Source organism: Gobius niger, assembly GCF_951799975.1.
Source record: "Gobius niger genome assembly, chromosome: 3".
Lineage (NCBI taxonomy): Eukaryota > Metazoa > Chordata > Actinopteri > Gobiiformes > Gobiidae > Gobius > Gobius niger.
In genome coordinates, this window is record NC_136854.1 from 12913986 (window position 1) to 12931774 (window position 17789).

The 17789-nt window shown below is 42.8% G+C and overlaps 1 protein-coding gene across 1 annotated transcript in view; it reads right to left on the minus strand.

Moving 5' to 3' along the window:
* The window catches only part of sdk1b (sidekick cell adhesion molecule 1b), a 332960-nt gene that overhangs the window by 73052 nt on the left and 242119 nt on the right, over positions 1-17789 (minus strand). The window contains exons 10-13 of the mRNA XM_079552609.1: positions 15131-15325; positions 13428-13544; positions 6982-7149; positions 258-360 (exon numbers count right to left, since the gene is read on the minus strand). Coding sequence (XP_079408735.1) covers positions 258-360; positions 6982-7149; positions 13428-13544; positions 15131-15325 — 583 coding nt within the window. The remainder of the gene's footprint in view (positions 1-257; positions 361-6981; positions 7150-13427; positions 13545-15130; positions 15326-17789) is intronic.

The following is a 17789-nucleotide window of genomic DNA, read 5'->3' on the forward strand; positions in this document are numbered from 1 at the left end:
TCTCCTTTTTATTTCCACGCTTACACCAATGAGAAATGAGTGAGTCAGAATTCTATGGAGCAATCCCTCCATCTAAGTCATGAATAGCCATTTTCCCCAAACTTTTCTTTATTACGAATCTTACCAGAGATATTATCCATCAAACTAAGCCATAATTAATAAAGGATTCAACCCCGCCATGTGCACTTTGATGAGTAGTTTTAATACAATTCTAGTGGTTTCAGAGAGCCGTTTGATTTCCTCGGATGTTGCAGTACCTGATGTTGACCCTAGAGTCGTGGGTGGCGTTGCACTTGAGGACAGCGGTGGTGCCTTTGATCACTCTGAGGTCGGACGGAGGCACGGAAAGAATCGTACGATCTGCGGAGACAAGCAAAGAGAAAAGAAAAGTCAAGTCGGGTGATAGAGTGAGTGTAGTGTAGTGAGTGAGTGAGTGAGCGGTCAGTGGTGGTCCGAGGGGCCCATGGCGCTCCCGTCAGTCTGCTGCAGGTCAAAATGTTACATTACAATAGACACCCAAACAAAAGAAACTGGAGGGAGGACAGCGGGATGAAGGTAGCTCAGATGGTAGGCCATGTTGTCTCATGACCAGAGGAATGGCGGCTTGAATCCTCCCACAACTGAAGTTCCAGGGGGATCAATGAAGTATAGAGTATATTGTATCGTATCGCAAGTACAGACGTTGTGTCCTTTTCTATTATTACTTTGGGCCCGATATTCCATCTGGCGCAACAACAGCATTGCTCAAGACGAGATTAGTATCTTGCATACAAACAACAGTGTGCCAGTGCGTTCGCCGGGAGCCTGAGGGCGTCGCTTAGAGAAAAAAAAAGTTGCTGACTACAACGAGTGCTTCCTCTTCTCTACAGCTGGTACGCCCCCTTGTCCCGGTTCACAGTCTGGGGGACGTGCTTCCAGATATCGATGTCTTCTCTGTTTCGACCGGTGGTATTTGTTGCTCTTGGTGCCGATAAGATAAGCATTGCCCCAATCCATGATACCAACTTTCCCACACCTGGGACACAGTTCTGAAGAAGACGGACTGCAGATGGCGCCGAGCCAATAACTGTTTAAATCAGCTGACCAGACAAGTCACAGCAACACCACATGACAACCTCTGAGGAAGGTGACAGTTGTAGCCGAAACTGTCAGGTACGAAATCAACTTAAAGGTCTGTTTATAAGTACATAACAGCATCATCGCAAGAAGACCTCATGAACCTAATTGGACAACTAGAATCAAGTTTTACAGAGAAAAAAAAAGGAGGAAAATGCTGTTCAATGTGCAGAGGATAAATATAGAGCCCAACTGTAAGTGGATATAGTAATTATCCTGCCTGCCAACATCCTGCCAGAGTCAAACGTGACTCTCTGGGATACCCTGGGCTAGAACTTGCAAAAAGTGATACTAGAAGTTATTGAATGTATTTTTTTAAGCTTTCCGAATGCTTTTTCTGCCTCACATTGGCCTGTCTAGCAAACTCCATTCCAGCTCAATACAGAACTACTACGCTACTGGTATCCAGCAAGCAGACGGAGTAGGAGGTAGTTGAATAAGCATAAACAGATAAGGTCCAGGCACTCATCATTTGCAAAAATAGAAAAAGTCTTTATTTCAAGGCCAGAAAGATAAAAAAAAAAAAAAAAAAGCCACAAGCTGACACACGTTGGTGTGCTTTTTTTTTTAATGTTTCTGGCCCTGAAATAAAGACATTTTGTAATTTTGCAGATGATGGTGCCAGGACCTCATCTTTTTATGCTTAAAACAGTTCCTAACTTTGTCTTAACTTCCTGTTTCAAAAAGCATAATAAGCAAAATAATACTGATAATGGCTGCTAAAAAAAAGTTGCTATGAGCTCTGCAAATACAAAAATAGAAATAAGGAATTTCTATTTGTCTCTTAAACACACACACAGAAAATCTCATTGCACTTAAAAGTATAGTAAAATTAAAATTAAAGTAATGTTGTTTTTTAAATGTTTTTTTTTTCAAATGTAAAAAAAAAAAAAACTTTCCCATGAACAGATATCTTGGGGAAAACGTTTCTTAGGATAAAAAAAAAAATCCCCACTCTCCGCCTTTAGCTTTGTTTAAGGCGCAGGTTCACCATGGCCTTCTTTCAATACTCTTCCAAATGGTGCTAAACAAACGAGTGCGCTGCTGCCCGAGCCTCTTTACATTTTACAAATATACGCATAATGGCCTGTAAGTGCTCGCCTTTTACTTAGCGCCGAGCATTATCGCCGCTTTGTTCCACTAAAGCGCTGGCTATTCTCAGAGATTAAGAACCGAGAGGAAAGCGAACAAAACAGTGCACGGAGAAGAGGCTCTTGTATGCGCCGGTGCTGACTGAGGCAATAATACAAGGCCGCGCCATGTTTCAATTAGGCTTCTGTGATATCCCATTAAGATATTGATAGGGTAATAAAGTGAGAGTAGGATATTAATCACGGCTCAGATAAAAGTTTTACCACAGTGGCGGAGAGTGTGCAGTGGCTAAATTATGAATAATAATGAATGACGAAGCGAGAGCAGGCTTTAGAGGTGAACAAGGTGGACAAATGTAACCGCTGCCAACTGGAGAGATATGACCATACTAATCACTGTTTGCCAACGACTTACCGGACCTGGTTGATTTGAGCGTTCTGGGTCCTATATTAAAGGAATAGGCCACCGTTTTGACATACTGAGATATGTTCTTACCTTAGCTTTGACGAGTTCTTTAGGACCTGTCTGGTCTTCACCCGTGCCTTCTATCACGTAAACATAGCGTAGACGGCGTTAGCATTTAGCCTCTCCCTCTCTCCACTATAGCTCCAAAACTGGTCAAGATAGAAGCTACCAAGCTCTTCCACGTTTTCCCTATTTAAATATGGTTACGTGAAGTGTTACACTACAAAGTATAATTACACAAAATTAAACAATGTGGATTTTCTAAGCGGATAAAAGGGGGAACTATATTGTAAGGCGTAGTAATACCAGGAGTAGTTTGGCATCCGCACAGTAAAGTGAAGATTACTGCACGGATTTCGAACTACTCCTGGTATTATTACGCTGTGTTTACGTGATAGAAGGCACGGGGGAAGACCAGACAGGTCCTAAAGAACTCGTCAAAGCTAAGGTAAGAACATATCTCAGTATGTAAAAACGGTGGCCTATTCCTTTAATGTAACGCCAGGTATGACAAGTCTGTATCATGGCATTTATCATTTCTGTTATTGCTCCTAACATTTAACATTATGCGTAGTGGCCATTGGCTGTAAATCCAACTAAAACATTACAGAATACAATTTAGCTCAGAGGCCACTATGATGTTTCCATAGGTTCATCAATGAACCTGGCAACTTCAGGCGTCTTGAAATTGCACTCAAGAATGAACCAGACGTGTGCTTCCAAGGTAATGACATCCAGAGCCGGTTTTTCCTATACGCAAACTACGCAAGGTGCGTAGGGCCCCCGCAGCCATAAGGGCCCCGCATCTCAGTCAAACTACGGTGTTGTTTCACTGATTAATCAACGCGTTGTTACGGGGACAGGCACTGACAGCGCGCACTCACTCTCCGCCTACTTTGCCACATATAACACCAAAACGCAGTGGTCTGCTGAAGTGGATGAGCAGGAGCAACCCAGTCGCACCCAAATGCGTACCTATTACACGATAATCCATTTGAGAAACGCGTACCCATGTCATGAAAAAATAGCTTTTTTTTTCGTGGCATAGGTGCGCCAAAGGATCCACGTAAAAACCAATGTAATTCGAAGCAAGGGCCCTTCGGGTCAACTATACTCCAGTATAAGTCCCAGATGTGCAGCTCTGGAGCTGTTATCCGCACATGAGTCCCTCCGTGCTGCGGTAAAATGACCCGGTCCCCGCGCCGTTCCTTTAGCCGAAGAAGGTGCGTCCTATCCGGTGTGTAGATCCAGAGCTCCATCGCGCTGATGCCTCCTGCCACTATCGGCCTGCGTCCCGCTACACTCGATATAAAGTGATGCAAAATGTGTCCGTGATGAGATAAAAGTCCTTTATTTTGCCACTTTCAGCGATTTGAGGATAGAAAAGTAGCATGCTAATGTCAACAAGTGCAGGATGATTGACACCCGCTCCAGCCAATGACGTACGTTCATAGTGGTGACCTGTGACCTCAGAGAAGGATGCGCTCCTGTAAACCCGTACTTCTGATTGGCTGTGTCAATCTAAGTTTATTATTTGGGAAAGATTAATTTTGGTCTCATTTTTTTATTTTTATTATTGCTACTAAAATAAAGAATCATTTTATTGTGTCCTACTGTTTTAACCTTTCAGTTTGTGCATGATCAATGATAAATAAAGAAATTAAAATGTACTTTCATTTGAATACAAAATTAACTTTGTGTTGTATTGAGAAAAAAAATGTGTATTACAATGGATAAATTACTAAAATAAGAATACATGGATGAAAATGGAAAATATGTCAGCCTCCACCTCTTGATGGGCTGATGAGAACAGACTGAAGAGGCTGTTATGAACGTGCGTGTTGGAGTAAATGTCCTGAATGTATTTTTTTTTTTTTTTTTTACAGTATACAACATTGTAAGATATCCTCCTTGTTCAATTTTACACTAATGGATCTTAAGGAGATAACATGAGATTGTTGTGTCTTGAAAATCCATACTACTGGCAAAAAAAAAAAAAAAACATTCATTGAATTGAGGTCATTATGTTCCCCTTCTGCCCTGCACTACTGCACAGAGGAACTGTTTTTGACCGTAAATGGGTCGAATAGCCATGGGACGTGTACTGTAGGGCCCCCCATTTTTGCTTAGGGCCCCAGAATGGCCAGCACCGGCTCTGATGACATCATTATCTGGGCTTTCCCAAATTCTTTAAAGGTCCTATATCATGCAAAATCGACATTTTACAGCTTTTAGCCATGTTGTTATGATGTTTCCTTATCAAACCCCCCCCCCAGAGTGGTTTTTGGCTTCATTCACACAGTTCTTAGCAATCCTCCTGAATCCTGCTCTCTTAGCAGCTGCGCCGCCCTCTGCTGGTGAACGACTGACTTGCTCAGTTGTGTCGTCACAGCGGAACAGAAGTGCTCGACGTCTGTAATGCAATGTCTTACGGCCTGAGAGACAAAGAGAAGAAAAAAAAAAAAGGATGTGCCCGAGGGGCTTCCAGGTCAGCTGGGGCCAAAACAAACACTTCCCCTGAGCGTCTGAACAGACGTCATGTTTGCGCTGCAGCTGTGAAGATGGAGCTTGTTATAACCTATTCTGGACACACCTGTTCTTTTTTCTTACCTAACGATAATGTCACGGAGAAAAAGAAGCGCGTTTGGCTACGAGGACTTTGCTCAACCTTCCTAAAGAAGAGGCCACTCGTCAGGAGTTGTTTTTTTCTCCGGGATTCGGCGACTATCAGCAAAATAGTGTTTTTCTGTGACTGTCTCTGATGGATGTTTGGTGAACCAAAGTGGACTAACTTTTATAACCAATGCGAGTCCCATAATGTAAACAGCGATGGACCAGAGTGGTGAGTTTATCAAAACGCGCGTTAGCTTGTGTGTTAGCATATTAGCTTGTGTGTTAGCCATTTATGAAGCTGTGTTGCAGATGTCAACTCCTTATAACTGCATCGTGAAGTAACTTCACTTATTACTGTTTATTTCTGTTTATTTATTTCTCGTTCCTCTAGCGTTTAGCCCGGGATTAGCTTTGTTGTGTTTTATTCTTTGTGGTAAGAGAGGTAAGAGAGTAACCTCCGCTTTCTTGCTCCCTCCAAACTTTCTCTCTGCTGAAAAATCACATAATAGTCGCTCCGGCGTATAAGACGCAGTCCCAGCCAAATTATGCAAAAAAGGACGACTTATGGTCCGGAAAATACGGTATCTCTCATTCTTCTGGCCTTTAACAAATAGAAGTAATTCTGAAAATTCTAATTGACCTAAAAAAAAAGAAAAAGTTAATTCTGGTTTCATGTCAGACACTGAGAAGAAAAAAAATCTAACTTTCGCGCGAGCAGGGCACTTGAAAAGCACAGGGTAAAGGGCAGCTGCCTGAGGACCACCTGACCTCTATCTGAAAATGATCGCAAAACTGACTTCTGACTCCCAACGAAAGATACTTCTCACCTTTTCACCCCTGACCTGTTTTCATGCCTGAAGAATAGCTCACAGCAACACACACACAAAAAATAACTATAAACTAGTTCATTTTTGGAACTAGGAACAAACTATTAACTATAAATAATTATGAACTACAGCAGCGGTTCTCAACCTGGGGGTCGGGACCCCCAAGGGGGTCGCGAGACAAATTTGGGGGGTCGCCAGATCATTTGATTAAAATATACATATTTTCAATAGCATATAATCTGATGTTTTATTGTAGCATGTGTTTGCTATTTTAGCAGAGTGGCATTATTTGATCGTAGTTTGATGAATTTTATTTCAGCCATTTGATTTTTTTCTTTATTTTTTAAGAATTATGTCGGCTAATGTTCCTATTTCCCACGGTGTGACCCGGGCGGGGGGGTCACAAACCTCTTTACCTGTTATAATAGGGGTCGCGGCTCCAAAAGGTTGAGAAACACTGAACTACAGTATGAACGAACTAGTTAATTTTGAAATTTGTGAACTGAACTTGAAATGAACTTTCCCAACACTGGTGCTACGTGCAGTTTAACCATCTGGGAAAACAGTTTAAGCAATATCAAGTTTGTAGGAATGCAGAACTGAGGAAGTCTCTTGGATGGAAAGTGAAATTTGAAAAACAACCCAGAATGAATGACTAATATTGAAAAAAAATGTGTACATAGAAGATTTGAATAATGCTAATGCTAATAATGATGTAACCCCGTTAATGATAGAAATGGTAGATAATTAAATAGTGAACAAATGGATGAAAGAGAACGAAATAAAAAAGAAAATGTGTAAAATACATTTAAAAAAAGTGAATAAAAAGAAATACATTCAAGTGTACAATGTAGTCATGTGGTCTTACTCAGGACCGTGAGGGCAGCCGTGGAGTTGATGATTCCCTCCGAGTTGGAGGCGAAGCACGTGTACTCGCCGGAATCCTGCGAGCTGATTGGCTGGATCTGCAGAGAGCCCGATTGGAGGAGGCTGAAGCGCGGGATCTGCACGGAGCCACTGGCCAACACCTGGGTTCCTGCACCGGCACAAACAATCAGAGGTTAAAATGAGATGCATCCATATGTTGCATTCATGTCACTTTTCGTTTCAGAACAATTTCTTCCACTCGAGCAAAAGTATTTCCAAGACATCGCAAATCCTTAATGGGAAAACAGCGAGAGAGGAAGGACCGCGGCCTCCAGAGATCGCACTCAGAAGTGTGCATAGAGTCTATTGATGTTAATATGCAAGTTTTAACGCGCCAAATGGATTCTTAAGTGCTTTTCAAGGGCAATGAAAAACAGTTTACTGCTTTTATACATTATTCCCAGATTAACAGTGTAACGATTGAGTGTCATTTTCACCTGATTGTAAATGCGGGTATAAAGCTTCAAACTGGCTGGATACAGAGTCCCGCCACCGCTGCTGCCTCAGTCTGGCCCTGCCACACTGACACCCCCATACGCCACTCCATGACCAGAGCGCCTTTGTGTCCCCTCCTCCGCTATTTCACCGAGATAAGAATGTAAAAGGACTGCTTTCAGTGAGCGGGGGACTTGAATATGCTTCCACTGAGTGTGTCTGAATGGAAAATCCTGGGTTGAAGCGCTCGCTGACAGACAGATAAGCACGTGTTTAAATGCACTATTGTTACACTCTGCATACTGTATAGGAGTGTGCATTTGACGGACATTTCTAACCATTTACAGTTCGGACATTCTACTGCGAATGTAATTGGACCACATGATTGACTGTTTTATATATTACATTGGAATAGCACTGGTAGAATATGCATTTTTCCTCACCCATGGGCGGATGATGGGGCTTGTAATAGAAAAAGTGTTCAGTTGTTCAATTTGGTGGAACATGCAGGGACGAGATTGAGAATGCAATGCTTTAATTTACTGTGTAAAAGCTGCATTCTCTCATTTACACATCAGTTTGGGCCCTAAAAGTGTAATGCGGGCAATTCCCAACGGCAAATTAAAAAAAGTTGAATCATGTGCTATTCTCCAGCTTGCACACACACACTGTTTAGCACCTGTCCTGATAAATGACCCCAACAACCCGCCCTCCCCCCAAAAGTGTGCTGTTTATTACCAAAATAATGAGCATTTTTATTCGGAAAAGGCTGCTGTTCTAATTTTGAACCCAAATTTCACATACCCATTGAAAAAGTGGGATATCTTCCAAATGGTGGGACAGAGAGCAGGACAGTAGCACCAAAAGAGGGACAGGTGGTTTTCATGTGTAAACATTAGTAATTTCTTTCTAATTTTTCCAAATTGGCTGATTAAAAGTTTGTTTATGTTTTTATGGTTAGATTAGAATTCAGTTACAGTCAGTGAGCAGCATGAGTAGTTATGGCTTTACAAATTTCCCCCAGTTTCAATGTACTTTAATGAAACCATTGGTATCAGTATAGATGGAAGCAACAGTCCTTTCTGGCTGAAATAAACCCCTTTTACTAAATGGTAGAAGATGCAAATTCTGTGTTTTTTCACACTTAACCTCATACCCTCTATTTATCTCACTTTTCCGAAAATAGTATTCCCATACTTTTCATAATTAAAAGCCTTATACAAGGTTTAAAATGCAAATTTTGTTCACAGCTGGGCTGTTGGGGCTTGTGGATGTTGTGGATGTGAAGTTTTGGAAGAAAATAATTGTGGGCAAGGAAAATTGTGGTCCATTCTCAACAAATTTGATTTCCGCCTAATAAAAACAGAAAAAAAGGAGCAAAACATCTTATTTTTACAGTAAACAAGCAAAGTTGCAACCTAAATTGTAAGTAAATCCTGTCATGAACATTTGGAGCAAAGTTGGTGCCTATTCAACAAAGAATTTTACAGTTTTACAGGCTTAGAATGTAAAAAAATCCAGGCGGAGACCAACTGTGCCATTTTGGCACAGTTTGGCACAGTTTGGCACAAAATTTGAAATATGGAATATCTCAATGAAAATGAAAATTTAGGATGCTTTTACATATTTGGTCATAAAAATGCTATTTTTTCCCCAAAAAAGTAAAGACAAAATTTATATATTTCAGCACACTTTATTTATAAAAACTATATATAGCAAAAACACACACAAATGTAATAAAAAGTAAAATAAAACAAAAAGTTCACCGAGCATCATGCCAGGCGACATAACAGTTTTTTTTGGCTGTCAGACACAGAGGTACCTGACACTTCCTGCAGTACACAGGGGTCTTTACTCGTTTGTCCCCTGCATCAAAGCATCTCTTGCAGTACTTTCTCTGGGCCGTGGCATCCTCCCCATAATACACTGGCATGCAGGTATTTGGCCTTTCCTCAGGGGTCTCCTCAGGGGTCTCCTCAGCATCTGCAAATTGGACCATTTCCACAAGCAGTTTCTCCCGGAACTTCTTTTGTGTGAGTGGTTTTGTCCCATCAGCCTTGAGTTCAACCAGGTCCGTGTGTATTATATGGGCATTTACCACTGCGATGTCCAGGAAGTGGTAAAAGAATGTTTTATACCACTTCATTGTCTTGTGGAGGACAGAGTAGTAGCCAATAAGGGCGTCAGATAAATCAACACCGCCCATCGACTTGTTGTAATCCACCACAGCATCGGGACAGGGCACTTGTGCGGTCTTCCATTGGCCTTGCTCCTTGACCTTTCGCTTGACCGATTTCCCACTGTATGCACCATGAACAGAGGTGCACATCGTGACCTCCCGTTTGTCCATCCACTTCACAAATAGCAGTGGGCCCTCTCGAATCCATCTTATTTCACCCCTCGCTGCTTTCTTTGGGAGGTCATTCAATGTAGTTTTGGGGAAACCAGAACGAGTTTTTCTTATTGTGCCACAGGCACCCGTTTTCTTCTTTGACAAGTCTTTGAACAGGGCTGGACTAGTGTAAAAATTGTCCACAAAAACGGTGTAGCCTGAGCCAAGTACGGGGAGTAACATCAGATCCATGACTGAGGTGTAACTTAGTCCATGTTCGGAAACAGTGTTGCTCTTGCCGGTGTATACAAAAAAGTTCCAAGTATATCCGTTTGTGGAGTCTGCCAGAACGTACAATTTATAACCCCATTTGGTCGGTTTGTCCTTGTGGTACTGTTTCATTCCACTTCGCGCTTTGGATGCAACCATACGCTCATCTATTGAAATGCACTTGTGCGGATGATAAAATGACTGACAAGCTGTTACAATGTCCGTGTAAAGTGGCTTGATTTTGAAAAGCCTGTCGTACTGCGGTGTGCCCTTCTTGCGCTCATTGTCCTCGTCTTCCAGGGGGTTGCTGAGGTGCAGTGACCACATGATGGCTAAAAACCGGTCCCGGGACATTTTGTTCCTTGGGAATGGGAAACCATATGGGAAATCTGTCCTCCAATAATCGTGTCTTGCGGTTGCGCTGACAAGTCCAGTGAACAGCAGTATAGACAGGACAATGTAAAACTCCCTCAAAGTCAATGGAGTCCATTTGTATTTTTTTCCTGCCTCCTTTTGCCTTTCAGCATGAATGTTTGTGTTTCCAATAATTGTTTTCACCGTGGCACTGGCAAAAAACAGCTGGAAAAGCTGCAGGACTGTCCATGAAGCGTCTTTGTCCAAAACAGGCCCTGTGTCTCTCGCTGGAACAAAACGGCGTGGATTGGGTGCAGTGTCCTCCTCATCACGATTTTTCCACCGATCACTAGGAGCAGATACTGTGGCAGCAGGACCTGTTCTCTTCCTCCCCGTCTTGCTCTTGGAGAGTGCCTTTCGGGGCCTGACAGTGGCTTCCTTGGAGGGGGGGGCAGACACACTTTGTGTATTTGAAGGAGCACTGAAAAACAAAAGGCAGACAGTCACTAATTTGCATCTGTATGCAATCAGTTGCAGGCAGCTTTTCCAACGCTTACCTCTGCTCTGCGGACGACAGCCTTTTGGACTTTCTTGACACTGGGGCAGAGGGCGGCTGGTACTCCTCATCCTCATCTTCATCTTCCTCTTCTTCCTCTTCTTCCTCCTCCTCCTCCTCCTCCTCCTCCCCACCACCACTGCTGTGAGAGGAACTCACACCTTGCCCAGTTGAAGGTGTGAATGTGTCTGGAGCCATACTGCAGCAGGAAGACAGACAGTCACTAATTTGCAAACAGTCTATTGTATACTGTAACAACAACAATGTCAATAATCACCTCTGCCTTTTGGACAATACACGTCTCGCCCTTTTGTGCACTGCTCCTTCCTGAGGTGTTGACTGTAGAGATGGCAGACTTTCTTTTCCAGCACTGCAAAATGCACACGTTATAGACAATGACTCATTTGCAATGTGTGAGTTTATGCTAAGTACTACAAAACAAATTAGACCCTCACCTTGTCGAAGCAGCCAGGTCCATCTGCACTCCAGATGGACCTGGCTGTGGTGATAAAGGTCTGCTTGGCACACCAGACTCTTGTTTGCCATCATCATCACTGCTGAGGAATAAATAATACAAAAATATATGTTCAGATATATAATAAATAATAATAATAAATAATAAAATATAAATATAAATAATAACACAAATAGCACTTTACAAATCATGCATGACAAACTAGTACTCCCACAAAATAGCAATACACTTGTCTGTGCATTTTGTTCTGTCAGTAAAATTTATACTAAAAGAAGAAAACAATTACCTCTCATCTGGTGGATACTCGTAATTTGAACCGCTGGCTGGCTCCAACAGGTCGGACTCGTCAGAAGACGAATCATCAAAAGTATGTTCAAACTCCATCTCACCAAGAACAATAGCCCGTGTCTCCTCAGCCGTGTACACCCTCTTTTTCCCTCTAGAAGCCATGGTGTGGTGATAAAATGTAAAAAAATCTGTTCGAAAATACTCTTCTGCCGCTTCCCCGTGCGTCATGCGCTCTGCGCGTAAAGAGTGGACTGAACTGGCCTCTTTACGCAGCCTGCTAACACTGCGAAATTTCAACCAATCACGGACGTCGATATGTCCCCTGAAAGCAGACGTTCGTCTGCATCCAATGAGATCACCCATGCTGTGACGGACAGCAGCTTTGGCGAATTACAGGTGAGCAAACATAGACACAGCGAGAGCTAGTGTGAGTCACAGTTTTAGCGCGTTGGCTCGCTGTGCCATTTTGACGGGGGCTAGCAGACCCAACATGGCGTCCATGAAACAGTGTTTTCACGGAGAGCACCCGGAGTACAGGCTTGGGAGTAAAAGTTTTACCGCGGACGAAAAACAGCCAAAGTAAGTCAGCAATTGCATGTTTTATTTTCTTTTGCTGGTGGATTTTCTGCAGTTTGATGTGGGCTCTGCTGAAAACGTTTAGTGCTGTGCTAACAAGCTTTACACCTATCGATTCAGTGAGTTGTTAGCTTTCGTTTGCTGTATAGCTTTGTGTGCTGCTGTTCGTATTGTGGGATGTCAGCCCTCAGATATTAGTACTTGGTCAAAAGGTGCGTTCTAGCCATGTGTGTGCTTTATTGCCTGGGGTTTGAGCGGTGTTAGATTGATTTGAGTTTGAAGTGGATACTTTTGTAGAGGCGTCTCTGCTCGACATTTTGACGTATGATAAGCGTGTGTGGGTGGAAGCGGTAGCAAGATACGAGCGTTACATTGTACCACCAGGGGGCTAGCCCCCGCGGGCGGGGGCTATAGGTCTTGTGGAGTTAAAGGGCCTATAAAGAGTTTAAAAATGTTAAAATGTTGTATTTTCCTCCCCCTACATGTTCCAGCCATGTCCTAATGTGTAGAATGAGCTCAGGCCTGTTCACCATAACTGCCTCTAAAATCCTGCACTGTCACTCAAAAAGGTGTCACTTCGGGTCCGAATTGCCGTCATGCACGAGCTTAATATAGAAGGTGCAGTTACACGTACGGCCTGAGGTGGCAGTAGTGAGTATAAAATGGCCAACTTGCATCCAGCCCCTTTAAGACATCACATATGCAAAGGTCAGTCTCACAAAGATTTCAGTTCAAGGACAAATGGACAAAAATCACTATTTATCTCCTCTGTCAGAGTCATAATTGGGTGAACAGCTTTACAGAGTGTCCCTGGTTTACATTTTTACAATCGGCAAATCAGCCTGCTTGAAGCATTAGGCCCCTGTGTGATATAACTATTGTTTAAACGCAAGTGGACTAATATTTTACACTACACTTTTAAACAACACACACAAGCTACGTACATTTAATTTAATAATACCGAAGGGACAGAATAAAAGCTGCAGCTAAAAATGGCAACTGCATCAAAACAAAAGTCACTTGCATCGCCCGTCCCTACAGCAAAGAGAATCGGGGCAGCTTTATTCTCTTCTATAACACAATGTCCGGCGGCAGCAATACCTCTCCTCCATGTGATGGCAGGTCTGGGGGCCCCGCTGGTCTGACACTGGAAGACTGCGGTGTTTCCCTCCGTCACTGTCTGGTCCTCAGGGGGAAGAGAGAACAGAGGCGCCACACCTGCAACGCGGCACAGGCTTCAGTAAAGCAAATCAAATATCATTTTCAAGTAGCTGTGCTCAGAATGTTAAAGGACCCGCTATATACAGTCAGCAATGAAGTGTATTTACTGAAGTACTGCACTGAAGTAGATGAGTATGTGTTTAAAAGCTTTCAAATGCAAACTCCTGAACAGTAGGTGGCGCTGTGCCGGTGTACTGTCTAATCCCACTGACTCACAACAAGCAAGACGATTTGACCCCTTCAACGGAGGGTGAATTCAGGTGCATTTTTGGAGCTGCAAAGTTACTCTACCTAACACTTATTTAACCAATATACTTTTTACTTTGAATACTTAAGTATCTTCTCCAGCAAATACTTCACTTAAAGGGATATTTCAGGATTTTTGACATAGGGCCTAATTTCCTAGTTATCCAGAGTGTTGCTGATTTCTGGAGATATTTTTTTGTGTAATTCATGCAGTTCTTATATTTGAAGAGTTTCATGGCGCTAAGCTAGTGCAAGGCTAGTGCATTTCTATGGTATCAGCTAGCCTGCATTAAAAACAGTCTGACCCGCTCCACAGAGCACCTGAGGAAAATCACTTATAACGCCAGACTAACCATATCAATGTCTGTGTCCATAGAATAATTTTTGGAATATAACTGACCTTGCATCACATGAATGATCGCATTTTGGGGGACTATTTTCTAGCAGATCCCTCCGCCGCTGCGTAGCTTATACAACCACGAAGCTGATGCTGCTCAAATCTAAGTTATTTTAAATGCAAAATGGTTAAAATTACTCTATCGACACAGATACTTATATGGGTAGTCTGGCGTTATAAGTGATTTGCCTCAGGTGCACTGTGGAGCGGGTTAGACTGTTTTTAATGCAGGCTAGCTGACACCATAGACATGCACTAGCCTTGCACTAGCCTAGCGCTACATAACTCTTCAAATATAAGAACTGCATGAATTACAAAAAAAATATCTCCAGAAATCAGCAACACTCTGGATAACTAGGAAATGAGGCCCTATGTCAAAAATCCTGAAATATCCCTTTAAGCGAAAAGTAATACTTGACCAGTAGAATCTGTACTCAATAATGTAATCAACTGCAACAAAGGTAAAAGTTGGTTGGTCAAAATGTTGCTAAAGTTTAGCTACCGTACTCTATATGCCAGAAAAGTATCCAAAGTAGAAACTACAAATCTGTTTAAAAAAATGACGAACGATAATGAATAATCACTTTGTTGATTTTAAAATATGTAGATCGAATGGCTGAATTTGCACTCCTTACGGCAACACGGCGGGGACAATTCTTCTTCCTTGTCGTGAGTTATTGCCATCGATAGTACATCGACACACTGCCACCTACTGTTCTGGAGTTTGAAATGAACAAATGATTCTGTGGTGCCTTTACAGAAATGTTGTGGAATAGAAAGTCGTTTTGCAAACATAAAGTCTTAACAAGTTATGAAACAAATAACAGAAGGCTAAGAAGTTTGTCGTCAAGTGGTCATAGGAGTTTTGAAGTACCAATACAGGTGGTTTGAAGAATATACAAACTAAAAATGCATAATTGGCTGCAACAGTCGCACTCACTGGACACCAGCAGTTGTGTGTAGGCCTGCGTCTCCCCGGCTGCGTTACGAGCGACGCACTGGAACACCCCTCCGTCTCCGGGCTGCACCCTCCTCACCGTGAGCCCCGTCGCCATGGTGACCTTGTACCGCGGGTTGGCCAGTTTGGACAGGGGTATCGTGTCTTTAAACCACTCCATCCTGGGCTGGGGTATACCTACGGGCACATGGAAAAAAGTGACATATACATGAAATGAAAGTATAGAGTGGCCTGGAGCAACAGCGTCCAGGAGCTGCGAGTCCCAACAGGCTGGAGCGATAAAAAGCTACACACATCTCCAGCAACGCTAAACGGAATGGCAAAAGTTCTGCAATTAAATCCACATCTCCGTTACAGAGAGAAGTCAAGTCAAACCACTTAACCCGATAAGAGTCACATTAATTGATTACAGAGTCAGCAACATTAGCACTGACATCACTCTGGGATCGCTCCGGATTAAATAGTTCGAGAGGAGGACAAACTTTCGTTGCAGGATCTGCTGTTGAGGGGATTGTACGCGCCTCACATTGGCTACTGAACAGGGTCTGCACTTATTCCGTACGGTTTTCTTGAGTACAGTTTGATGTACAGTTTGCGATTTCACGTCTTTGAACATAAAGAAATACAAGTAAACGGTGAGCTGAGTGAGCTGTCTTTTTCCCCACATAAATGCGCTGTCGGAAGTCAAGCTAATCCACTCCATGCTGCTCCTTTCTGGAATTCCGCTCAGAAATCCACATCATCGATATAAAGCGATAGTCCTCCTCTTCCCAGGTGATATCCTCTGTGATCCTCTGTAGCTGATTTCATTCTGAAATTCACCAGATTCTCTTCCCTGGCTGGTGCCTGACTTCCTGTTTGGTTTGTGTGATTCCCGGGGCTTGGCCAAAAACTGTGGTCCTCCATGACGTCAGTAATAGACTTCTTGAACATTCTTTGCATTGCGCCGTACGCCCTCGGTAACCGGAGCTGCACTGTAAGTGAGTAAGTGCTTTATTTGTCATTGTACAACCATACAACGAAATTGTGTTCAGGTGTTAGTCGGTGGGTCAACCTGACCAGCATGGTTTTGGAGGTCGGGGGAAAGCGCAGTATCCGGAGGAAACCTGGCTGGCTGCCTTCAGTCTCCTCTGATCCTCTGCACCGACTCCTGGGTTTGTCCCTGTTTCAGAGCGTGGTGTCCTGCACTGATCAGCTCCTCCACCTCCTCCTTCCTCTTCCTCCTGCACAGCTCCCTCCGCTCCACAACGGTCTTTCACCATCTCCTTCTTCTTTGTCCCTTCCTTGTTTCCTGTAGCTCCTCTTGTGGCATCCATGTGCTGCAGGTCTGGTCCAGGTGCCTCTTCAGTGTTTCAGAAGAAAATGTCTTTATTTCATACTAGTTAACTGTTTATTGACTTTTAAAAGCAGCTTTCTTCAGGACCATTATGGAAACAAAGCAAAGACATACAAAAGTATCCAGTAAAACAATGTGGAACACAGAAACCACAATTGCAGTTTGCAGAAAAAGGAAAAAAAAATGCAGATGTACCAAGAGAGAGGGAGGTTTCTGTGGGGCTAATGTGAACCATCAACGCTTATTTGAATGACTTTGGATTCCTTGTGGAGGCTGCACTGCAACCATTCAGGATTCAGCGCGAGCCGGGGGTTAGCCAACCACAGCCGACTCTCAAAACAACAAACCGAAAATCCATTTAGTTTTGATAAATGTTTGTTGGCTGGAGCAGTTCCACAGCAAGTGTCTTAAAAATCCTTTCCTGCACTGTCTGAAGCACTTACTAAAGAAAAAAGTCTTTGGGGTAATGTACCAAGCATTTGGCACACGTGCAAATCGAGTAGCATGTGCAGAACTGGATCAATGACCCGACCACCTTTGGGTTTTTCAGAAAAAAAAAATAGTACGTCATGTTCAGTTTTATGCATACCTGCCAAGACAATAGAATTCATGTTACGTTAACCAGTGTGTCATATCTCCATCGCATCTTCAGCTCTACGGCAGGAATATGTAATGATTTCTGACAGAAGCCCCACCTCAAAAAAAACAAGGAAAAGGTGACCAATAATTCTGAATTAAGTGTGGGTTTGAAAAAATAAATAGCTTGAAATAAGAAAAACAAAACTCTTACAAGTCAATGAATTCAACACGTAACTTGTCCAGTCTACTAACATGACCATGACTGATATTCCAAACCCAGCCTTTGTAACCTATGCAGATGTTTTGTAGCAGGGCGCCACAAAAAGTGCCACACACACACTTTGAAACTGGCATTCTTCTCCATTAGGCATGTCCTATAAATATGCATGCGGCCGTAATGAGTATTAATAATATATTGATTGGAGGTGTAGGTGGGTAAGGGTGCCAGAAGGGTCCAAAAACATTCTGAATAAAACATGTGCTAATATGCCCGTCTCTTCCTACTCTTCTAAACATCAATTTCACAAAGTTTACTTGTATCGCGCTGAGCTTGCGTAAGTTTGTCGAGCGAGGTTTGTTTTCCTTTTTTAATAAGGTGTGTTTGGAATGCACGCAGCCTGTTTTCGAGATTTCTTTTCACAAGTAATTAAAATAAAACATTATTCTTTGTACACCATAAAAATGGAGAGTGTCAGGCTGTTTAGCTGTACTTATGCATCAGGTATT